The following is a 25,951-nucleotide window of genomic DNA, read 5'->3' as shown; positions in this document are numbered from 1 at the left end:
AAGAGGTGAGAAATGCGTTAGAAGTGCCCTGGGGCACACGCTTCTAGAGGACAGCAACCTGAATCTGACAGCGAATTCCAGAACAGTCAGGGCTACACAGAGAAACCCTGTCCTCAAATACATAATAAATAATAATAATAATAATTATTATTATTAATAATAATAATAATAATATTTTAAAAATAAGAAATGTGTTAACTATAATTCTGAATTTCTGATAATTCCCAGGAATACTGATTTACTCTCCCTGAACTTTTATAAGTACTTTTATAAAAGAGATGGAGTCAGAAACCTATACGTGAGCTGCAGTTCTAACACCAAAAAAGAGATAAAAAAAGAGGGTGGGAGGAAGGGACCGAGACTCATTCAGTGTCAGAACCATTAACGCTAAAACAAAGCTGAACACAAAGAGCTGTTAATTACTTAGCATGTTCCTACTCAACCATGAAACAATGGAGGAATATCACAAGGAACACAGCAAGAAGAAGGTACAGTCACTAGTTATAGGATTAACATGCAAAAAAATAGTGATTCCTCAATGTAACTCATGGAAAAGGTAGTATGAATGAAAATTCAAAGGTAACCATAAACAAAACTATAAAATACCCAAGAACGAAATCAACTAATTAAAGGTACAAATAAAGTTATGTCCTGTACAGGGAGCCAGCAAGGGCCCCTCGGGGTTTAAAGGTTTCTGATCATTGCTGTGATTCATGCCTTTATCTGAGCTCAGAGGAACCAGGCAGAACTGCTGCGAATTTAAGGCTGTGCGAGCGGAAGCCAGGCTGCACCACCATGTGAGGCCCTGTCTCTGAGTAACGGACTCTTGAGTCACTAGGGACACAGAAGATTGGAGGACTAGTCTGAGCTTGGTTCAAGCAAATGAACCCAGAGAACCCAAGGCGGCTTCTTCCCGGTGACATTCTGAGCCTGATCAGCACCTGCATCTCCCTGCTCAGTTCTAAGTAATGGGAAGGGGGCCCAAGACGGTCAGGTTTTTCAGATGCACTCTGGAAGAAACTAAACCACGGTGCAGAGAAGCGAGAGCCTTGAGCTGCTCATGAATCAGCTGAAATGTCAGGCAGGGCAAACGGTCTCTAAAAAGACTACAGGTAATGCTCAAAAAGCTTTCAGCAGAGAGTATCACCAATTGTAGGTATGGAAGTAAGAGTACCTAAAGCTTTTACATTACTTTGGAATAGAATCAAAAGAGCAAACATTCTGTAATGTTTTCATGTCATTAAGAAACCCCCAAGCCCCTCCTTCATTTGACTGCCCGGAGCAAGGTAGGCCTTTGTCTGAGAGCTGCTTGGCCTGCAAGGGGACCTGACAGTCTGCAGGAGGATCCATCATTCTTTGGGGTGAGTGAGGAGTGAGTGCCAGAACCGCGGCAGCAGCCCGGAGAGGGACCACCGACTCTCCACAACTCCCCCTGCCACCAGCACACTTCCTGCTCTTCCTGCAGGGGTTATTCTCCCCGGATACTGCCTCTCTCTCCCTGTCCCTTCCCAGCTTGCACCCAGAACCCTCCCCCCCTCCCCCTTCCTCATCCTCCCGTCTTTGGGGCCACAAAATCCCACAGCTCAGCCTGTTTGGGCTCTGGGGACCCGGAATTGAGTGCACCCAGGCCGGTGGGAGGTCCCCTCCTTCATTTGACTGCCTGGGGCAAGGTAGGCCTTTGTCTGAGAGCTGCTTGGCCTGCAAGGGGACCTCACAGTCTGCAGGAGGATCCATCATTCTTTGGGGTGAGTGAGGAGTGAGTGCCCGAACCGCGGCAGCTGCCCGGAGAGGGACCACCGACTTTCCACAACTCCCCCTGCCACCAGCACACTTCCTGCTCTTCCTGCAGGGATTATTCTCCCCGGATACTGCCTCTCTCTTCCTGTCCCTTCCCAGCTTGCACCCAGAATCCTCCCCCCGTCCCCCTGCCTCATCCTCCCGTCTTTGGGGCCACAAAATCCCACAGCTCAGCCTGTTTGGGCTCTGGGGACCTGGAATTGAGTGCACCCAGGCCGGTGGGAGGTCTCCTCCTTCATTTGACTGCCCGGAGCAAGGTAGGCCTTTGTCTGAGAGCTGCTTGGCCTGCAAGGGGACCTCACAGTCTGCAGGAGGATCCATCATTCTTTGGGGACAGCAAACACCTCCGCGCTCCTTTTGAAGGAAGAGATGGGCAGGCGCCAATGCAGGAGCTCCTCCAACAACATGAAAGGCAACATGACATCACCACAAGCCAGACATCCCGAAACAACAAGAATTGAACACCCTACCCCAGAAGATATAGAAGAAACCGACATTAAACAGTACTTTATAAAAATAATAGAGGACCTTAAACAGGAGGTAAAAAACTGCCATAAAGAAATGGAGATGACAAACAAAAAGGTAGACGAAATAAATAAATCTCTCAAAGATACCCAAAAAAAACAAGAAAAAGCAATCAAACAGGTAAGGGAAACAGTACAAGACCTGATAAATGAAATGGAGGTATTGAAGAAAACACAATCTGAGGGACGACTGGAAATGGAAACTCTGAGTAAACGAACAGAAACTTCAGAAACAAGTATTTCCAACCGAATACAAGAGATGGAAGAAAGAATCTCGGACTCTGAAGATACTATAGAGGAAATAAACTCACAGATTAAAGAACTAAACAAATCTAACAAATTCTTAACACAAAACATTCAGGAAATCTGGGACACCATGAAAAGACCAAACCTAAGAATAATTGGGGTAGAAGAAGGAGAAGAATTACAACTCAAAGGCCCAGAAAACATATTCAACAAAATTATAGAAGAAAACTTCCCCAACCTAAAGAAGGATGTTCCTATGAAGGTACAAGAAGCCTACAGAACACCAAATAGACTGGATCAAAAGAAAGCATCCCCACGCCATATAATAATCAAAACACAAAACATACAGAATAAAGAACAGATATTAAGAGCTGCAAAGGAAAAAGGTCAAGTAACATATAAAGGGAAACCTATCAGAATTACACCTGATTTCTCAATGGAAACCATGAAAGCCAGAAGAGCTTGGATAGATGTGCTACAGACACTTAGGGAACATGGATGCAAGCCTAGACTATTATACCCAGCAAAGCTTGCATTCACCATTGATGGAGAAAACAAGATATTCCAGGACAAAAACAGATTTAAACAATACGCAGCCACAAATCCAGCCTTGCAGAAAGTAATAGAAGGAAAATCACAAACCAAGGAGTCCAACAACGCCGACAATAACTCAGGCATCTAGCGACCCTTCACCAGCACAACTAGAAGAAGGGAAACACACAAACTCTACTACTAAAAATGACTGAAGTTAACAACCACTGGTCATTAATATCACTTAATATCAATGGACTCAATTCACCTATAAAAAGGCACAGGCTAAGAGACTGGATACGAAAACAGAATCCAACATTTTGCTGTTTACAAGAAACACACCTCAACCACAAAGACAGGCACCTACTCAGAGTAAAGGGTTGGGAAAAGGTTTATCAAGCAAATGGCCCTAAGAAACAAGCGGGTGTGGCCATACTAATTTCCAACAAAGTTGACTTCAAACTAAAATCAATCAGAAGAGATGGAAAGGGACACTTTATACTCATAACAGGAAAAATCCTTCAGAATGAAGTCTCAATCCTGAATATCTATGCCCCTAATATAAAAGCTCCCACTTATGTAAAAGAAACACTTCTAGAACTCAAGGCAGCCATCAAACCACACACACTAATAGTTGGAGACTTCAACACTCCTCTCTCACCAATGGACAGGTCAATCAGACAGAAACCTAACAGAGAATTGAAAGACTTAATGGAGGTAATGAACCAAATGGACTTAACAGACATCTATAGAACATTCCACCCAAATAGGAAAGAATATACCTTCTTCTCTGCGGCTCATGGAACCTTTTCGAAAATTGACCATATACTTGGTAACAAAGCAAACTTCCACAGTTACAAAAAAATATTAGTAACCACCTGTGTCTTATCGGATCACCATGGATTAAAATTAGAATTCAACAACAATGCTACCCCCAGAAGGCCCACAAACTCATGGAAACTGAACAGTCAACTACTGACCCACACCTGGGTCAAGGAAGAAATAAAGAAAGAAATTAAAGTCTTTCTTGAATTTAATGAAAACAAAGACACAACATACTCAAACCTATGGGACACAATGAAAGCAGTGCTAAGAGGAAAGTTCATAGCACTAAGTGCCCACTTAAAGAAAACGGAGAAAGCATTCATTGGTGACTTAACAGCACACCTGAAAGCTCTGGAAAAAAAAGAAGCAGACTCACCTAGGAGAAGTAGAAGACTGGAAATAATCAAACTGAGGGCAGAAATCAACAAAATAGAAACACAGAAAACAATCCAAAGAATCAATGAAACAAGAAGCTGGTTCTTGGAGAAAATCAACAAGATTGACAAACCCTTAGCCAAACTAATCAAACGGCAGAGGGAGAACACGCAAATTAACAAGATCAGAAATGAAAAGGGGGACATAACCACAGACACAGAGGAAATTCAGAAAATCATTAGATCTTACTACAAAAGCCTGTATGCCACAAAATTGGAAAATGTAAAAGAAATGGACAGTTTTTTAGATAAATACCATATACCAAAGTTAAACCAGGACCAGGTAAATGCTCTAAATCGTCCTGTTAGTCGCGAAGAATTAGAAACTGTTATCAGAAACCTCCCTACCAAAAAGAGCCCAGGACCAGATGGTTTCAATGCGGAATTCTACCAGAACTTCCAAGAAGACCTAATACCTATACTCCTTAAGGTATTTCATAATATAGAAACACAAGAGTCACTGCCAAATTCCTTCTATGAAGCTACAGTTACCCTGATACCTAAACCACACAAAGACTCAACCAAGAAAGAGAATTACAGGCCAATCTCACTCATGAACATGGACGCAAAAATTCTCAATAAAATACTGGCAAACCGAATCCAAGAACACATTAGAAAAATTATCCATTACGATCAAGTAGGCTTCATCCCAGAGATGCAGGGCTGGTTCAACATATGAAAATCTATTAATGTAATCCATCATATAAACAAACTGAAGGAAAAAAACCATATGGTCATCTCATTAGATGCTGAAAAAGCATTTGACAAAATTCAGCACCCTTTTATGATAAAGGTCTTGGAGAGATTAGGGATACAAGGGTCATTCCTAAATATAATAAAAGCTATTTACAGCAAGCCGACAGCTAACATCAAATTAAACGGAGAGAAACTCAAGGCTATCCCACTAAATTCAGGAACACGACAAGGCTGTCCACTCTCTCCTTATCTCTTCAATATAGTGCTTGAAGTTCTAGCAATAGCAATAAGACAACATAAGGGAATCAAGGGGATTCAATTTGGAAAGGAAGAAGTTAAACTTTCATTATTTGCAGATGATATGATAGTATACATAAGCGACCCCAAAAACTCCACCAAAGAACTCCTACAGCTGATAAACTCCTTCAGTAACGTGGCAGGATACAAGATCAACTCCAAAAAATCAGTCGCCCTCCTATACACAAAGGATAAGGAAGCAGAGAGGGAAATCAGAGAAGTATCACCTTTCACAATAGCCACAAATAGCATAAGATATCTGGGAGTATCGCTAACCAAGGAAGTGAAGGATTTATTTGACAAGAACTTTAAGTCTTTGAAGAAAGAAATTGAAGAGGATACCAGAAAATGGAAGGATCTCCCCTGCTCGTGGATTGGGAGGATCAACATAGTAAAAATGGCAATTCTACCAAAAGCAATCTATAGATTCAATGCAATCCCAATCAAGGTCCCATTAAAATTCTTCACAGAGATTGAGAGGACAATAATCAACTTTATATGGAAAAACAAGAAACCCAGGATAGCCAAAAAAATCTTATACAATAAAGGTACTTCTGGAGGCATTACCATCCCTGACTTCAAACTCTATTACAGAGCTACAGTATTGAAAACGGCTTGGTATTGGCATAAGAACAGAGAAGTTGACCAATGGAATCGTATAGAAGACCCGGATCTTAAACCACAAACCTATGAACACCTGATTTTTGATAAAGGAGCCAAAAGTACACAATGGAAAAAAGAGGGCATCTTCAACAAATGGTGCTGGCATAACTGGATGTCAACCTGTAGAAGAATGAAAGTAGATCCATATCTATCACCATGCACAAAACTCAAGTCCAAATGGATTAAAGACCTCAATATTAATTTGAACACATTGAGATTGATAGAGGAGAAAGTGGGAAGTACTCTACAACAAATGGGCACAGGGAACCGTTTCCTATGCATAACCCCAGCTGCACAGACTTTAAGGGCAACATTGAATAAATGGGACCTCCTGAAGTTGAGCAGCTTCTGTAAAGCAAAGGACATTGTCACTAAGACACAAAGGCAGCCTACTGACTGGGAAAAGATCTTCACCAACCCTGCAACTGACAAAGGTCTGATCTCTAAAATATATAAGGAACTCAAGAGACTAGACGGTAAAATGCCAATTAACCCAATTAAAAAATGGGGCGATGAACTGAACAGAGAATTCTCAACAGAAGAAGTTCGAATGGCCAAAAGACACTTAAGGTCATGCTCAACCTCCCTAGCTATCAGGGAAATGCAAATCAAAACAACTTTGAGATATCATCTTACACCTGTCAGATTGGCTAAAATCAAAAACACCAATAATAACCTTTGCTGGAGAGGTTGTGGGGTAAGGGGCACACTCATCCATTGCTGGTGGGAATGCAAACTTGTGCAACCACTTTGGAAAGCAGTGTGGCGGTTTCTCAGGAAATTCGGGATCAACCTACCCCAGGACCCAGCAATTCCACTATTGGGAATCTACCCAAGAGATGCCCAATCATACAACAAAAGCATATGCTCATCTATGTTCATAGCAGCATTATTTGTAATAGCCAGATCCTGGAGACAGCCTAGATGCCCTTCAGTGGAAGAATGGATGAAGAAACTGTGGAATATATACATGCTAGAATACTACTCAGCGGTAAAAAACAATGACATCTTGAATTTTGCAGGCAAATGGATGGAAATAGAAAACACTATTCTGAGTGAGGTAACCCAGACCCATAAAGATGATCATGGGATGTACTCACTCATATTCGGTTTCTAGCCATGATTAAAGGACATCGAGTCTATAAGTTTGGGATCCTTGAGAAGATAATAAGAAGGTGAACTCCCAAAAAAGATATAGTAATCCTCCTGGATATTGGAAGTAGACACGATCGCCAGGCAAAATTGGGAACTTGAGGGTTGGGCAAGACTGGGCCAAGGGAAGATGGGGAGAGAAAAGTGTGAAGGGGAGAGCGGGGGGAGCTCGGAGGAATGGGATGCTTGGGATATAGGAAGGGTGGATATGGGAGTAGGGAAGCATATATCTGAATTTAAGGAGCTACCTGAGGGTTGTCAAGAGACTTGACCCTAGAGGGGTTCCCAGGTTTCCAGGGAGACGCCCCCAGTTAGTTCCTTGGGCAGCTGAGGAGAGGGAGCCTGAAAAGGCCAGTTCCTATAGCCATACTGATGAATTTCTTGCATATCACCATAGAACCTCCACCTGACGATAGATGAAGAAAATGACAGAGCCCCACCTTGGAGCACCGGACTGAGCTCCCAAGGTCCTGATGAGGAGCAGAAGGAGAGAGAACATGAGAAAAAAAGTCAGGACCGTGAGGGAACCTCCAGCTGGCGACAGATGGGGAAGGTGACTGAGCCCCACATTGGAGCACTGGACTGAGCTCCCAAGGTCCCGATGAGGAGCAGAAGGAGCGAGAACATGAGGGAGAAAGTCAGGAACGAGAGGGGTGCGTTCACTCATGGAGATGGTGGGACAGAACTAATGGGAGATCACCAACTCCAGTTGGAATGGGACTGATGGATCATGCGACCAAACCCGTCTCTCTGAGTGTGGCCAACAGCGGGGGCTGACTGAGAAGCAAAGGACAATGGCTCTGGGCTCTGATTGTTCTTCATGGACGGGCTCTGTGGGAGCCTTCTCAGCTTGGTCGATCACCTTCCTGGACCTGGGGGGAGTTGGGAGGTCCTTGGTCTTAGCATAGAGTGGGGAACCCTGATGGCTCCTTGGCCTTGAGAGGGAGGGAGGGGAGGTATGGGTGGAGGGGAGGGGAGGGAAGGGGGAGAAGGAGGGGAGAGAAAGGGGAGAAGGAGGGGAGGGAGGGGGGAGGAGGAGGGAAGGAGATGGAAATTTTTAAATATAAAAAAAATAAACCATGAGAGAAAAAAAAAATAAAAAAAAAAAAAAGAAACCCCCAAACACACATTCCTAAATATTTTAGATACTATTACTCTCTAGACAAAAATATTGTCCTAAGAAAATTAGAGTGTAGCCAGCTATGGTAGCATAACCCTGTGATCCCAGTACCTGGGAGGCAAAGGCAGGAGAGAGGGTTTCATTGTCATCTCTGACAACATATGAAGTTCAAGGCCAGATCCTATCACAAAACCAAGAAAGAACATTTATAACATAAACAAGTGGCTTGAAGCACCAGAGAAACAACTGTTTACATAGCAATAATTAATATTGTAAGGGTTCTTATCTATAAATTCATGAAGGTCACCTAAGGGCTTTTCTAGATAACACTTCATTAGCCAAGTGTGCTTCCGCTCACACAGCCTTAAATTATGAATATATATAGCTAGAATAATAAAATGAACATCTGTTTTAAAGAATGATTTTAATTTTATGCCTTCTCTTAAATCAACCCCACTTTTATACCTTACTATCGATTACTGAGGTTTTTATATAACAAAAATAAACAACCCTCCCTGAAAACAGAAATAGGAATCCCTGTTGTACTAGGTGTGGTGACAAACGCCTGTGACCCATCACTTGGGAGACAGGTGGAAGGACTGCCGAGTCTGAAGGCGAGAGCACTGGGCTAGCTACGGTACACAGGAAGACTCCAGCATAAAACAAAGACAAAGAAGGTTTTTCCTGCTCTCACCTTGGCTGTTCTCCACTCCCAACCGTCACCTATCTGCTGCGAATGTTTGATGAACTCTGCACAATAATGCTGGAAGCTCTTTTCTCCAAAGAATTCGTCTTCCATGGTGAATGACAACTGCAACATGAAAGAGAGAAAGTTGGGGCAGGACAATGGAAAAGGTCCTGGGGTCAGTCATGAGAGTTTTCTCTCTCCATATTCCCTCCCTGTCTTCCTTTGTGTTTTAGGTAACAAGAAAACCTAAAGGCCTATGCTTGTAACAGAGTATTTATCTATGGAGTTTTCTTTGCTTGATCAATGCAGTGGGACAATGGTCTGTACCCTGTCACTTGTATTTTAAATAAATGCTGACTGGCCAGTAGCCAGGCAGGAAGTAGAGGCGGGGCAATGAGAACTCTGGGAAGAGGGAAGTTTCAGTCTGCAGTCGTCACCCAGACACAGCAAGCAAGATGTGACTGCCTCACTGAAAAAGGTACCAAGCCACGTGGCTAACACAGACAAGAATTATGGACTAATGGAAGTTATAAGAATTAGTTAATAAGAAGCCTCAGCCAATGGGCCAATCAGTTTATAATTAATGTAGACCTCTGTGATTCTTTGGGACTTAATGGCTGCAGGACAGGGTCAGACAGACACTTCAGACCACTGGTCAAGAGGGATTCTTGTCTGGTTTTCTTTTTGAACTTCTGGGCATTGAATACAGTGCCTCAAACATGCTAAACATACACCCTATAAATTAATGGATCACTCAACCATTCTGGGCTGTTTGTTCATTTTTATAACGACAAGGGTGACCGATGTTGAAATGAAGTCTAAATCCTCATTGTTAATTTTATCTGACTCTAAGATAATGCTTTCAAATATGCTCCTCAGAATGTGTCTGCCTCCTGCCTCAGGTCTTACACTGATGTGGTACAGTCAGGCATGGAGGCCACTGCCCTTCACACTTTATTAGAACATCGACTCTCCAGCAAACGCTGTTGCAAAGCTTGAAATTGCTTTCCAAGGTATAAAGTTATTAATTACTACTAGCTCAAACTCACAAATGTAACATACCAAGAAATACATATTTGTTGTAGAAAGCAGTTCAAACATCAAATATTCTTTATAGAAAGAATTTTAACACATAAGAAAAATACCAGATCATATCGTTGAGGCGTCCCAATGAAAGAAGTTAGATGCAACAAAGGCTCATTGTCACTACCTATGAGCATCAAGTACTGCTTATTATATCAGCTGCTATGCTGGACACTTCACATTTCCACTCCTTCAATAAAAAGTCAAAAGGAAATGTTCACAAATACAAATAAAAGGGAATTCAGGGCCATGACCTGTCTATACAAGCTGATTTCCATCCTAATATTCAGACTATTCAAATTTACCATAACCTATATAAGAATGTGTTTATTCACCCAATAATAAAAGTTGAATGCATATTAAATAGGCACTGTGCATAGAGAGAAGTTAAATATGGAAAAGCAGACACTTGGCCTTGGAAGAGCTCGTGTTCTAAGAAAGGGAGATAAACAACAAAAACAGTTTCAGGATAAACTGCCTTCACCAGCCTGCATTCATCACCATTCCACTTGCTGACAACGCCACTGATTTCTGCTGCAGCCCACTGACTGATTCTGCCGCATGAAGACCACTGAGCACTCTGTTCTTGAGGGATGCGTGTGTGTGTTCACAAACTATATTCTTGTATAATAAACATGGAGTTTAATTAAACAAACCAATAAAATATAAGAAGACAACTGCAATTTCCGCAATTGTATATACTGCAAATGCCTCACTAAGGGCCAGTATGCCTCTATATGAAAAGCGAACTGCTATTGAGCAAGGCTCGGGACAGAAACACAAACCCACGATTCAGTAGTCAGCTGGACAAGTGGCTTGAGATCCTACTTTTAAATCAAAACTAGAAGTTTAGATGGTGTGTCCCGGGTTCCATTCAGTCAGGAGTAAGCTATGAGGTGAGTGTGGTGGCACACCTGTAATACCTAAAAGACAGAGACAGGAGGATCAGGAGTTCAAGGTCATCTTTCTTCACCATAGAGGTCAAAGCCAGCCTGGGCTAAGTGACATTCTGTTTTTTAAAAGGAGGTGGGAGAGGGCCTGAAAAATAAATTTCAATCAAGTACCTACACTCAAAAGAAAATGGATTCTTTGGCCAGACATTCAAATTTTAACAAATGCATTTTTATATTTTGCATTTTAATTATTTTTTCTAGCATACATTTTTTTTTTCAATGAAACAGTCTTCCTATGTAGTCCAGGCTGATCTGAAACTCACTATATAGATGAGACTTGCCTGGAACTCATGGCTACCCTCCTGCCTCTGTTTCCTGCTGTGATTATAGACACACACGAGCATGCCTGGCTCTTAGGGAGAAATATACTCGGGGAGTTTTGCTTTCTTGCTTGTTTTTGAAATAGGATTTCGCTCTGTAACCCTGGCTAGCCTAAACTTGCTAAGCAGCTCAAGCTAGACTCAAACTTGCCAAAATCTGATCCTCCTGCCTCTGCCTTCTAAATGCTAGGATAACAGGCAAACACACACTGCCAGGAATCATTTGTAATTTCCCACAGTGTTTCTAAGGTCCTATTCAAATATTAAGAACCACCGGGCGGTGGTGGCGCACGCCTTTAATCCCAGCACTCGGGAAGCAGAGGCAGGCGGATCTCTGTGAGTTCGAGACCAGCCTGGTCTACAAGAGCTAGTTCCAGGACAGGCTCTAAAGCTGCAGAGAAACCCTGTCTCGAAAAACCAAAATTTATATATATATATATATATATATATATATATATATATATATATATATATATATATATATATATTAAGAACCTCTGCACACAGGGGTAGGGGCAAGGCTGAGAAAACCAACACTTAAAGCACCTACAAAGGTACCTTAGAGAAACAAGGACGGTCTGGAGAATAAGGAAACAGCATCGGAGTTCCTGGTAATGTCTGAGTCACAGAGCCAGGGACAAGGCTTTCTAGGAAACAACACAATCAAAGTCAAAAGTTAAGAGTGACTCATTGAGAAAAGAATCAAAAGCATCCATGGAACTTGACAGTGGAGCGGCACGGACGCAGGAACTAACTGCAGCCGCAGAGCTGTGTTGCATCAGAGAGAAAACTAAAAGTGAGGCAACGGTGGGAACTGCAGTGCACATCTTCAAAGTGCCGCGTGAGTTACAGATCAGAAAGTGAGGTGGGCCACAGGCTTGAGGCGGACATGTTTAAACTGAGCACAGGGGGCTGGTTAAAGGAGAGAACCCACTAGAACTAGAGAAAGCAACTGGGAAGCGGTACACTTAGCTCTTGGACCAACAGCACTTCCTCAGAGCCCACCCAGCCTTCCCTCAACAGCAACCCTGTCCTCCATCCATCTCACCATATCCCAGCCCACAACGCTGGTGGAAGCCCCCTGCTCTACCAGAGGTCTTAGAGGTTCCCAGAGCGTCGGGACCCAGCAGGCTGCCAAAACCCCAGCAGAGGCACCCTACTAGACCAGAAGACTTGCAAGTTACCAGAACCGCAGTCCACACAGGCCAGAAAACCAGAGGAAACAGAAACAAAGGGAAAAAACATCCAACAAAGACAAAAAAAATCAGAAATCAGCACCAAACCTGTAATTACTCCAAGTCCAGATGTCTACAGGCCAACATAAGGTAATAACATAATCAACAACACCCAGGGCAATATGTCACAACCACAGCCCAGCTATCCTACTACACCAAGACCTGAATATACCAACATAGCTGAAGCACAAGAAAACAACTTTAAAACCAAATTTATGAAGATGATGCAGGTCCTTAAAGAGAAAATGAATAAATATTTCTTAAAGAAATTCAGGAAAGCCGGGCGGTGGTGGCGCACGCCTTTAATCCCAGCACTCGGGAGGCAGAGGCAGGTGGATCTCTGAGTTCGAGGCCAGCCTGGTCTACAAGAGCTAGTTCCAGGACAGGTTCTAGAAACTACAGGGAAACCCTGTCTCGAAAAGCAAAAAAAAAACAAACAAAAAAAAAAAACAAAAAAAAAAAAAGAAATTCAGGAAAGCACCAACAAATAACTGGCGGAAATGAATAAATAAAGAAATTCAGGGAAATGCAAATAAACAATGAAAAAAATGGATAAATCCCTTTTTAAAAGCCAAGAAAAACAAACAGTTAAAGGAAATGAATAAAACTCCTCAAGATGTGAAAATGGAAATAGAAACAATAAAAAAAAGCCCAAACTGGAAATGAAAAATCTAAGGAGGTGAACAGGAACTAAAGACATAAGCATCACCAATAGATTATGAGAGAATAAGAGAGAATCTCAGGCATAGAAGAAGATACAATAGAAGAAACTGAAAAATCAGCCAAAGAAAATCTTAAATCTAAAAACCTCTCTGTGTCTCTCTCTCTGTGTCTCTCCCCCCCCTCTCTCTCTCTCTCACACACACACACACACCATCCAAGAAATCTGAGACACTATGAAAAGATCAAACCTAAGAGTAATGAGAATAGAAGAAGAAAAAGCCCAGTACCAAGACGCAGAAAATATTTTTAACAAAATCATAGAAGAAAATTTTCCTAACCTCAAGAAGAACATGCCTAGAAAGGTACAAGAAGCTTACAGAACACCAAATAGACTGGAACAGAAAAGCAAGTTCCCCTACCATGTAATAATACAAACATTAAACATACAGAATAAAGAAAGAATATTAAAAGCTGCAAGGGAAAAAGGCCAAGTAACATATAAAGGCAGGCCTATCAGAATTACACCCAACTTCTCAATGGGAACCCTAAAAGTTAGAAGGGCCTGGACAGATGTCTTGCAGACTCTAAGAAACCACAGATGCAAGCCCAGACCATAATACCCAGCAAAAACAATTTGAATCACCATATCCCACGACAAAATCAAATTTAAAAAAATATCAATCCATAAATCCAGTCCTACAGAAGATAATAGAAGGGAAATTATAACCACAGGAAGTCAACTACAACCACAAAAACACAGACAATAGATAATCTCACAGTAGCAAAACCCAAAAGCATGCGCGCGCACACACACACACACACACACACACACACTACCACCACCAACAACAAAATATCAGGAATTAACAATCATTGGTCATTAATATCTCTCAATATCAATGACCTCAATTCCCCAATAAAAAGACACAAGCTAATAAAATGGTGCAAAATCAGGATCCATCCTTCTGGTTTTGAAGAAACACACCCTCAACACCAAAGTCAGACATCACCTCAGAGTACAGGGTTGGAAAAAAAATTCCCAAGCAAATGGACACAAGAGGCAATCTGGTGTAGCCATTCAAATATTTAAGAAAATAGTAACCAAAATTAATGAAAGAGATGGGGAAGGACATGTCATACTCATCAAAGGAAAAATCAATCCAAAATGGCATCTCAATTTTTAACATCTATATGCCCCAATCATGATGGTACCCAAATTTGTAAGAAATATTACTAAGCTTAAACCACACATCAAACATCTCACATTAATAGTGAGAGACTTTAATAACCAACTCTCACCAGTGGACAAGTCATCCAGACAAAAACTATGAATGAAGCTAACAGATATTATGAACCAAATGGCCCTACCGATATCTACAGAACAGTCCACCCAAACACACACACACACACACACACACACACACACACACACACAATACCTTCTTCTCAGCACGTCATGGAACTTTCTTCAAATTGACCACATATTCCATCACAAAGCAAGTCTCAACAGATACAAGAAAATTCAATTAACTCCCTGAATCCTATCATACCACCATGGATTAAAGCTGGATATCAACAAGAGAAACCCTACAAACTCATGGAAATTGAATAACTCTGCTGAATGTCTCTGGGTCAAGGCAGAACTAAAGAAAGAAATTACAGACCTCATAAAATTCAATGGAAATGAAATCAACATACCCAAACTTACGGGACACAATGAAAGTGGTGATAAGAGGAAAGTTCATAGCCCTAAGTGTCTTCAGAAAGAAATTAGAGAAATCTCATACTAGCAATTTAACAGCACATCTGAAAACTCTGGAACAAAAAAAAGCAAACACACCCAAGAGAAGCAGGGTGCAGGAAATAATCAAGTTAAGGGTGAAATTAATAAATTGGAAACAAGCCAGGCTCAGCGGCACACGCCATTAATCCTAGTACTCAGGAGGCAAAGGCAGGCAGATCTCTGTGAGTTCAAGACCAGCCTGCTCTACCTAGCGAATTCCAGGACAGTCAGGGCTGTTACACTGAGAAATCATGTCATAAATAAATAAACAAACAAACTAGAAACAAAGAAAACAATACAAAGAATCATTGAAACAAAGAGTTGATTCTCTGAAAATATCAACAAGATAGACAAACCCTTATATAAACTAACTAAAAGACAGAGAAAGAATATCCAAATTAACAAAATCGAAAACCAAGCCTGGAACTCCACTGTTCACAGAGGTAGAAACAGTTAGCTCAAGGTTGGCTCTCTTGACCTTAAAATACCTTTCCTTAAGAACACAGACTGTGGTAAAGCACACCAAGGGCTGGGAGCCTGGGGATTTTCTCGCTGTGAAATTAATGCAAAGTTCAGAAGGCAAGGAAGCAAGAGAGTGGCTGGGGGCCCAGAGGCATCATGCAGAAGTCACCATCAGATACAAGGACTGTTGTATCAGGAATGTATGTGGCATTCGTAGACTGCGCCCAGAATTAGGCTCAATGTTGCTAAAATTCATTAGTGTGACCCTAACGGAAAAAGCACCTAAAAGGAAGAATTAGAGTTAATCAAGCAAAAGGTGGAGCTTGTGAGAAGGAACAGGATATGCAAATGAGGGGCTTAGGTTTGGGAGGGGGGTTGTTTGTATGATTTTTGTTCTTGTTTGTTTGTTTGTTTTTGATATGCAGCCCTGGCTAGCTTGGTACTTACTACATAGTCCAACCTGGCCTCAGACTCGTGATCCTCTTTCCTCGATATCCTGAACATTGGGGCTGCAGGCTTGGATCACCACGCCCATCTAGAGAACTCCTGTAACTGCAATGCAGATGTTTGAGAAGGAAGGGAGAACTGGTGAGGATGGCAGCAGGGCCTCTCACCCTGATGGTTCAGAGGGAAGCAGCCGTGAACCTCTGATAGGATTGTACTTTTGTTGTCAATGAAGACAGTGGTCTTGTCATGACCGGATGAATTACAGTGGTAATTCAAGAGATTCAGAGATGCTGTGCAGAGTGAAGATTGGCGGAAGAAGGGAGGATTCAGATGCAGGAAAGGAAAGGTCCGAGCATGATTCCAAGCTTTCTGCCTTTAGGTGGCAGCGTATTTCAACAGAGATCCCTGGAGGAAGAACAGGGTTAGGAGAGAGATGGGTTCAGTTTAGCATGGGTTTGACAGAAGTGTTTGTAGAACCACAGATGACAAGTCTAGCAAGTAGTTTGAGCTGAGTCCATCTCAGAAGGGAAGAACTCTGGGGTGGAGATAACGATCCTGCATCAGCGTCACAAAGACGGCACGAGTCCGTCTCATCCCTTAGAGAAAGGATGTAGACCTAGACTAGGAGACTGAAATGGAGCTCTCCTAAAGTGGGGTTTCCAACTGTATGATCCTGACATACGCCAGAAATAACAAATCAGCACAAATAGAATTTAATTTATAAAGAATTTATACTTATGCCATGCCTGGTGCTGTACATCTTTAATCCCAGAACTCAGGAGACAGGCAGGTTTATCTCTTGTCAGTATGAAGTCAGCACAGTCTACACAGTGAGTTAAAGGCCAGCCAGGGCTACATAGTAAGACAAAGTCTCAAAAACTAAGTTAATTAAAAAAAAAGGAAACACACAAAAAACATAATATATACTTATGATTTTTAAAATTCCAAGCCAACTCTTAATAACAAAATAGAAAAGCACTCCATCTCCAAGCCCTCGAGGTACTTGAGATTTACTGAACTATTAAAAATTCTAGTAGAAACATAAAATTTCATTCATCAGCCATACTTTATCTAATTAACATCACTGTGCTACTAGCAAGATGACTGAACATCAAAACACTAGTTAATATTGGGTTGTATACTTTTAAAATTATCTAAGAACTGAGCTTTGCTGAAGGATGTCATATATTGTAATGCAAACACAGCTTGATTACCAAATTGGAAAGTACACCATATTAAAAGGGTATTAATTTCCACTCAGATTCTCGTAAAGAAATACCAGTGAATAACTGTTTCTTTGCTGAAGTAAGACTATCTCAACTTACTAAAAATCAAAACAATGCAATCAATATTTGTATTCACACTTTCAAGTCTGGATTCTCCCTCTTCCTCCGCCATGTCTGCTGACTAACAGAAGCAAAAATCACAGTCTCAGAACTTCCTATATGGGATGACTGGAAATGCGGCCAAAATAAAGTAATTCCTAATGTGGCTCGTTGGCCAATAATAGCAACAAGAATTCTATTTGTCTTAAAAACCTAGTGTATGGGAACTGTGTGTTTCTAGACAAGTTGTCTTATTTTGATGGGTCCAGAGGGAAGCTTACACTGCAGCCCATGCAGGCCTGGACTACAACCTTAAGCTTGAGGGAATTTCCCTGCTTCAGCCTCACCAATGCTGAGATCACAGGTATGAGGCACCATGCCCAGACAGACTAGCTGGGTATGGAGACACCTATAATCCCAGCATTGAGGGGTGAAGGCAGAAGGACCAACAGTTCAAGGCTACCCAACCTCAGCAATAAGCAATACGGCAAACTGGAGGCCAGCCTGGTCTACATGGAGCTCTGTCTCAAAAACAAACAAACAATTTTTAAATAAGTATATTTAGACTTTAGAGGTAACTATAAAAAAATTATGGACACTCAGTAAAAAGATGAATTTTAGCTATGAGTTGTTGCCTTTGCCTTTAATTCTAACACTTAGAAAGCTTCTTCTGAGGTAGGAAAATCTCAATTTGCCTCTCATCTTAAACAATATGCCTGTCATTTCTAATTATTCGTAAAAAGTGGAAATGAGTCGCAGCCCCTTGTGTCGTAATGTGTAAGGAGCTAATACATCTGCTCCACTTGAGTCTTGATCTAGCTTAAAAGGTTTGATGCTTTTGTTTTCTTTTTTTGTTTTGTTTTCTCTAATTCAATTCAAGTGTTTTCACCATCACTTCAGCAGAATCAAAGCTGAGAAGACAGAATCGTTTTTCCCTACCTTTCCAATCTCGGGGTTAGCGTCCCCAGGAGAGAGTGGAGAAGTCACCCCTGCCATTGTGCAGCTCCAGTGAACTGGAGACCACATGTGACCATTCTTCAAGTGAGCTCAGGGAACTAAAAACAGTTTTCTCTCGACCACACTATATTTTTTCATGTGATCTTTAATCTAATGTGTATGGAATTAAATCTATGTGTGTGTGACTTCTTTCTTTCAAACGGTATTTCTTTCGATGAATCTAAAAGTTAATGTGTATCAAATCATGATTTTGTATATATGTATGCTTCCCCGGACTTAAAGCTACTTATAAATAAATACAAACATACATATGTATAATAGAATATACTATGCATATACTTAAACATTGAAGATCATTTCTCACTAATGAAAGGAAAAAACTTCATCTATATTTGTCCTTTCTGGGAAGAATTCTACATTACTGGTCATGAAAGGTGAGCAAGTAATACTAGAATAAAGGTAATGGAACTGATGTGACATTAAAGCATACAGGAAGACTATTAGGGTCAGAAAAGGACCCACTAAGGACGGCAGGGAGCTACGGAAGGGCAATGAAGGAGATAGATGAAGAGCACAATACAGTGATATGCATGTATGAAAATATCATAATATCAATCATATTACATGCTAACTTGAAAATTTAGCTTAAAACCACACTAAAAAAGAATTCCACGGTATCATAACTATAAATATCGATTATGTCCCTTTAAAGCATGTTGTTTCAAACCAGGTATCTTAGCTATGGTTTCTATTGCTATGAAAAAACGCCATGACCATGGCAAATCATATAAGAAAAATATTTAAATGGAGTGGTTCGCTTACAGTTTCAATCCATTATCATCAAAATGAGGAGTACAGCGGCATACAGGCAGGCATGATGCTACTACATTCTGATCGGAAGAGGAAGTAAACAGTCACACTGGACACTTGAGCATATATGAGACCTAAAAGCCTGCCTCCACAGTGACACACTTCAGTCTAACAAGACCACACCAACTACACAAGGTCACACCTCCTAATAATGCCACTCACTATAAGATTATGAAGGACAGTTACATTCAAACTACCACACTCGACATTGTAATGCAATCTTAATTAGTTTTAAAAATAAAAACTCAGGCTGGGCGGTGGTGGCGCACGCCTTTAATCCCAGCACTCGGGAGGCAGAGACATGTGGATCTCTGAGTTTGAGGCCAGCCTGGTCTACAAGAGCTAGTTCCAGGACAGGCTCTAGAAACTACAGGGAAACCCTGTCTCGAAAAACAAAAAAACAAAAAACAAAAAAAATAAAAAATAAAAAAATAAAAATAAAAACTCAGAGTCAGATGTGGGGTAAAGGCTGAAAGATCACAGAAATAAAAGAGTCAGTCACTAAAGAGACCTTTTACCTCTACCAAATCCTCAGACCAAAGTGTGCAAGATCCTGTCTCCACAAATCCTCAAACAGAATACCTTGAGCTCCTGTCTCCTCCCACCTTATATTCCTCTCTCCACCCAGCCATGTCCCTTCCTGTCTCCACCTCCCTAGTGTTGGGATTAAAGGCGTGTGACTCCCAAGTGCTGGGATTAAAGGGTGAACCACTATCGCCTGGTTCTGTTTCTCTTTTAGACTGGATCAATCTCACGTAGCCCAGGGTGGCCTTGAACTCACAAAGATGTCTGCCTCTGCCTCCAGAGTGCTGGGATTAAAGATGTATGCCACCACTGCCTGGCCTCTACGGACCAACTAGTGGCTAACTCTGCGCTCTTATCTTCAGGCAAACTTTATTTGTTAGATCACAAACAAAATATCACCACAAGGCTTGGTAATACAAACTTATGGGTAGGGTCCCAGACACTTAAACTGAAGCAGAAGTATCCCTGGAGCCTGTAAGCTTAAGACTGGTCTGTGCAACAAAAGACTGTGTACCCATGGAGGGAGGGGTAAGGAAAGACAGGGAGAGAGATGAGGGAGAGGGATGAGGGAGAGGGATGAGGGAGACAATTCTAGCCACGAGAGGTAAACATTAACCTTTGCAACAACTTGGACTGGAATCATATAAACTGATTAATCACACACCCTGCAGAGTGCCTCGCAGAAGTTCCCTAGTTGAGAGCGGGCTAGCAACTGTAGATTCCCTGTGAGAACTTATGCCCTGACCAAAAAATGTACATGATTCTGTAGAACCCCAAACAAATATTTTTAATTACTACCACAGAAATGACTGAGAAGCTATCATGCCAGAAAATTGAGACCATAAGTCAATCATTTGGTAGGGGTGGTAGCTAAAGCCTGGATTCCAAGACACAAGGCAGCCTGGGTGGGACAGACCAATCACTAGCTTGAGAAGCATCAGGAGGAAGAAGGCAGTTCAATCTTGCAGCTACCTAGCAGGTCAGTTCTCTGTGCCTTCACACAATACAAACCACCAATCACAGTTTAAACAGGAAACGACGTCCGAGAGAGGAACCACTGATCAGAGCTGATATTTTCACGGACCTCTGCAACGGGAAGTCCCAGGGGGAAACAGGAAGCACTTCACTTTCCTCCATTCTACATTTCCTTAAAGGAAACGTACTAAGTCACCTCGCGTGCTCTCTCACTACTGTGATGTGCACGGCCAGACGGAAGCACCGGACTATGAGAGAAAAGCAGCAGTGGGGCGCGGAGGAGTCAGATTAGCCCCTCAGTCTTACCATCAACTTCCCCCAGTGACAGGCAGAACAGAGAGGAAAGAACTGGGCAGCCTTTCCAGAACACAGAAGAGATGCACGTACCCTTCTTAACTGTAATGGTACCCACCAACCTGCTCTCCAACTCAACGGTGAAAGGAAGAATCCGCAACATCTACTTGTAGGGAGGGAGATGAAGGGACACCTGCTTACTGAGTCAGAAACACCAACCCACACAGTCCCTCTTCTGCCAGTCACTAATATCAGCATGGGGCCAATAAGAAGCTCTCGAATGAGAAAAGTGACATACGCCCAAAAAGCTGAAGAGGTCAGCAGAGGGTGCTTGAGGCACTGAGCACAAGGACTCTCTAGTTTCAGCTTACCCAAAGGTTCAGAGTAAGACCCCAAGACCCTGTCAAAAAAAAAAAAAAAATAGCCAGGCTGTGGTGGCACTCACTTTAATCCCAGCACTTGGGAGGCAGACTGTGAGTTTGAGGCCAGTCTGACCTACAGAGCAAGTACCAGGACAGCCAGAGCTGTTCCACAGAGAAACCCTGTCTCAAAAAAAAAAAAAAAAAAAAAAAAAAAAAAAAAAAAAAAAAAAAAAAAGTACTAAAACTGAAGAGGAAAAGGCTTCTTTCTATAATGACTAAAAAACAGGAAAAATTATTTACTCTACAGTACTAATTTAAAAAGAAAGCAAAGCATCTAAAAGCAAGACAAAAAGAAGGAAAAAATGGTCAAAATTAAAAAGTAAACTGGGACCCAGGTATGGTAGTAAACACATATAATCCCAGCTGCAGGAAAACTGAAGACAGGCAGATTAAGGCCAGCCTGGGCTACATAACAAGTACCAGGCCAGGCTAGCTCACAAGATCCCAGTCTGAGAATCAGAAAGGAAAAGTTAAAGGAAGGAACTTCAAATATAAAAGACCAGAAACTTAAAGTCTATACTATAGACAAGAAAGAGAAGTATAAAAATTTGAACAGAGGATCAAGTTAGTGGTTTAGTATACACTCTTGAAATTATTTCCCAAAACACAGATCACAATGAAAAAATAATGTCAACTGATTAAGAGAAGCAACAAAGAGCACAGATACAACCTACACGCCTCACCCAGAAGGTGTCAGTCAGTCACAAGTCAACAACATCAGGAGAACCAGAGCTTTTCGTCCTCTCTGACTGTGACCACGACCTGCACACCCCACACAAGAGACAGACGGTCAACTGCCCTACACGGGACCCTCAAAGAGCTTGAAGAGATAAGAGAATCCATTGGGCAGCTTCAGAATGCAAGCAGTCCGGGGCTCTACCACACAGGAGCAAGGCAAAAGCTTTTCCTGAGAGAACACAGAACAAGACAATGCAGGATCTGAAGGCTGTAAGGGAAGCAATGGCTTTCCTCAGGTCATCCCAGTGGAGATTCCTTAGCTAGTGGTCAGCCACTAGTGAGAGCTGACATTTTGTTTCCTTGAACATGACAGTTTCCACTGAGTTGAGTTTTGTTTGCTGATGTGGGAACCCATAGTGAAGGCACACAAGAAGCTATGCTTTTATACAGCAGGGGTATATTTTCTTCTTTCCTTTGACCATCATGAAGCTCAGAACTTCGTCTGAGACTACCTTTAGTGATCACAGAGAAATGGGAAAAAAATGTGCAACCTTGCAAAGCCTGTATTTCAGTGTGACTCATCCTAATGTCATCTTCTATCTGAGCTTCATATCTTCACGACCATGGTTTATCTGTTATTATATCATTTATGGGTTATAAGTCACCTCAAATACTTCTGGGACAGACAGAATTCAAATTTCAAATTATAACCAACCCAGATAAAATGTCTAATAAAAAAAGAAAACAGATAACAAGACAGGAAGAAAAAAAAAACATACTGAGCCCTCAGTGCCATCCTGAGAGATGTGAGACTTTTAAGAAGTATAAATCATGGCTTTGCTTTCAATAGTCTGTAATCAACTGTCTAGGAAAATTTTCAAGATGAAAAGAACACTAATGTAATACAATCAAATCAATGATAAATTATACAATGTTGTTTAAGGAATTAGTATGGGTTAATGTAATAATTAAAATAGCATTATTAAGCCTTTCCTATGCATCAAAAATCACAATAACTAAAGTCCTCATAGCATCTCTATGAGGTATCTTAGTATGATTTTCTCTATAGATGGGGAAGTTGGGCTACAAGATAAATATCTTGTGATAGCTGTTAAAGATAGTTACTCGGCCAAAAACTTCCAAACATTACAGCCTATGCTCCAGAGGAAATGAGACTTCAGCTAGTCCTGGAATTATGAAATGAAACATACTGGTATCATTGAGTTAGTGATAGTGGTGGGGGGGCGGGTAATGACCCTAGGAATAGGTTGAAATGACCCAGAGTGGACAAGTAAATAGCCTGACTAGATTGTCAATTGAGGACTACAGGAAAATCTGGGGAACAGGAAGCAAGCAGTTTACAAAGAGCCTTAAAACTCAAAAGGCTCCATTTAAAACAGCGAGCAATCACAAACGCTGTAAGGCTGCAAAGCACAAAGCGGTACACGAAAAGCTATTCCTGCAAAGATAATACACAAATGCACAATGCTATGAAATAACCCTAACTTGAAAGGCAAATTCTTAGTGATTACTCTTCTTGGTCCCTATAGACAAGTGAGCATTTTATGTACCAAGCATGGCAGAGGGACCTCTACTTCCACGAAGGCTGCCTTCAGGTGGAACATATTTTCAGTTGCCCTACTTTCTAAGTGTTTTATAGCCTGTTTGGCCCATAAAGATGTTCATTTTCATTGTACCATCACCAAATAACCTCTATATCTCTGGTTTTTGGATGTTGATTATACTTGTGATTCGAACATAACCTCTGAGGTCCAAAGCACATTTTGAGGCTTCAAAAATATTAATATTCACATCAATCCCAGTCCAAAGCTATCTACTTACGGAAGCTCTACTGTTTTTCCTAAAGGGATGCTTGTGTTTCTCAAAAGTTTACTGAAGTACTGCCAAGATACAAATTGTTCCGGGCACAGTAGTACATGCCTATAATCTAAGCACTTCAGAGAGACAGGCAAGAAGACAGTGAGGTCCACACTAGACTGGACTCCGAAAGACCCTGTCTCAAACATAAAAAAAGGGTGTGGGGGTGGGGTGTCACGGTTGGCAGAGTGATTGCCTAGCCTGCACACAGGCCTGAGTTCAATTCCCAGCACCACACACACTGGGTATCTGTGAAGGGCACACACCAACACTTAGGAAGGAGACAGGAGGATCAGTTCAAGGCCAGCCCCAGCTGCCCAGGCAGCACAAGGCTAGCGCAGTCTAGAAAATATGAGAAAGAGGAAGATACAATTATCTAACGTCATTTTCTTACATACCCCACCAGGTAGAACATGATCTTTAATATTATCCTAATCTTGTAGCATCCCACATTCAAATGAATCGAGCTGAAAACTATTCCCATTAGTTTCTTCCATTAAAATATAAATAGCAATGTTCTGCTTGCTTTTGCTCATTGAGACAGGATCTGGCTGTATGTAGGGCAGGCTAGCTTCAAACTGGAGATGGTTCTGCCTCCAGCTATGGCATGCTAGGATGACAGTGACCGTGACCGGCCAGCAAGCTCGGGTATGACGTTTTTTAAAACTATGCTCTGGGAGATTTTAACTTCCTCATGACTCGAGTTTCTTTTCGGCTAAGGTTTTCATTTTGTGTCTCTTTCTCATGTCAATATCTATCTGATGCCTTGGAAGCAATGAGGAGGAGTAATACCTGGGAGCCTAAAATGGATTTGGGCACTGCAGAGTCTATGTTCTCTAACCCTAACAATCATAAATAGATACTTTTGCCACCACAACGGAGGCCACTATCGGATTATAATGGCTCAAAGTAAGCTTTTGGCAAAGAATGATTGAATTTAGAAAGAGCGAGCCGACTGACGAAGTGCACTCATAACAGGAGAAAATGAGTGCAAACGCTGATGCAAAACCGATGGCTCCTGCCACCTGTGACTGCATCTGCAGCCCCAGCTCCCCTGAAGACAGGCTGAGCCCACCAGCACTTGGGAGACTCGAGGCACGATTGCTCAGAGTTCGAGGCCAGCCCCGGGCCGACCCTGTCTCAAAAACAAACCCACAATATTTTTTTTTCTTACGTTTGGAAGCTATTTGCACCTTGTCAGAAGCATGGACCTGCAGCAATCAGGACTCCATTTTGATTGGGAAAGGACATGGACCACCCCCGGGGTTTACTACCAAAATTTTCATAATTATCACTACAACTGAAAGTATGTCTTCTATAAACCAGTGAATTATTCATCTCTGACCCCCCCTTAACAGTTTTATAGACTAGGGCGGGGAGGGGGCGCGTGTTGGCTGCAAATCCGAAGGCCCTTCAGAAGGTGGGCCTGCCAGTCACTTCACTTCCTTTGTTTCAAGGTCACGTGAGTACATTCCAAGCACAAGGTCGCCGAGCGGCCCGCGCCCGCCTCCCCGGCCTTTTGTTCCGGGCCGGCCGCTCCGCTGCCCTTCTCCGGTACCGGGAGGCGGGCGAGGGCTGCGGGCAGCAGAGGCGGAGGCGCCGTGGCTACGAGTACTCACCCCGCTCGCTCGCCCTGACCGGCAGCCGGCGGCGCGCAGAGGGCGGGGCGCGGCCGGGACGGCGGAGCCGGAGGAGGAGCCCCGCCCGCGCTGCAGTGAGCAGGCGCAGTGGGGCCGCCCGGCGCCCGGGTGACGTCCCGGCGAGACCTTCCTGCAACCTGTGCACCCGCGGCCATCCCCAGAACCTAACCCACTCGGGGTTGTCTGACGGGGAGGAAGTAGAGAAAGCAAGGATGCAGGCCGCTCACATCCCCAAGAACTTAGAGAGCCACGCCACCCTGTTCGCTGTCACCCATTTAAAACAAGACTAGAGCAAAAAGTTAGGAATTCCCAGTGCTGACAAACTGTACCGTTTGTGGCACAAAAAGCAGAAAATACCAACCCCAAATGAAACGGGCAATGGCAGGGACAAGGGGGAAAAGTCAGCGGCTTGTAGGAGTCTATGGGTCACGGAAGGGAAAGCATATTTGCGCCTTTAAACAAGAACAT

At 42.3% G+C, this 25,951-nt stretch overlaps 1 protein-coding gene across 2 annotated transcripts in view; it reads right to left on the bottom strand.

Annotated features, from left to right (window-relative positions):
* Positions 1–25,557, bottom strand: part of Atg10 (autophagy related 10) — a 276,120-nt gene extending 250,563 nt beyond the window's left edge. Inside the window, exons 1-2 of one of the 2 annotated variants that reach the window (XM_038324446.1) lie at positions 25,463–25,557; positions 8,980–9,096 (exon numbers count right to left, since the gene is read on the bottom strand). In XM_038324446.1, the coding sequence (XP_038180374.1) occupies positions 8,980–9,084 (105 nt within the window). In that variant the 5' untranslated portion in view covers positions 9,085–9,096; positions 25,463–25,557. Of the gene's footprint in view, positions 1–8,979; positions 9,097–25,462 lie in introns of those variants that run through there. The other variant, XM_038324447.1, reaches the window with a different exon arrangement.
* Between the last annotated feature and the right edge of the window lie 394 nt (positions 25,558–25,951).

Source organism: Arvicola amphibius, chromosome 3, assembly GCF_903992535.2.
Source record: "Arvicola amphibius chromosome 3, mArvAmp1.2, whole genome shotgun sequence".
Classification (NCBI taxonomy): Eukaryota; Metazoa; Chordata; class Mammalia; order Rodentia; family Cricetidae; genus Arvicola; species Arvicola amphibius.
The sequence above is the reverse complement of the archived record's forward strand: the minus strand, read 5'-3'. Positions and strand labels throughout refer to the sequence as shown.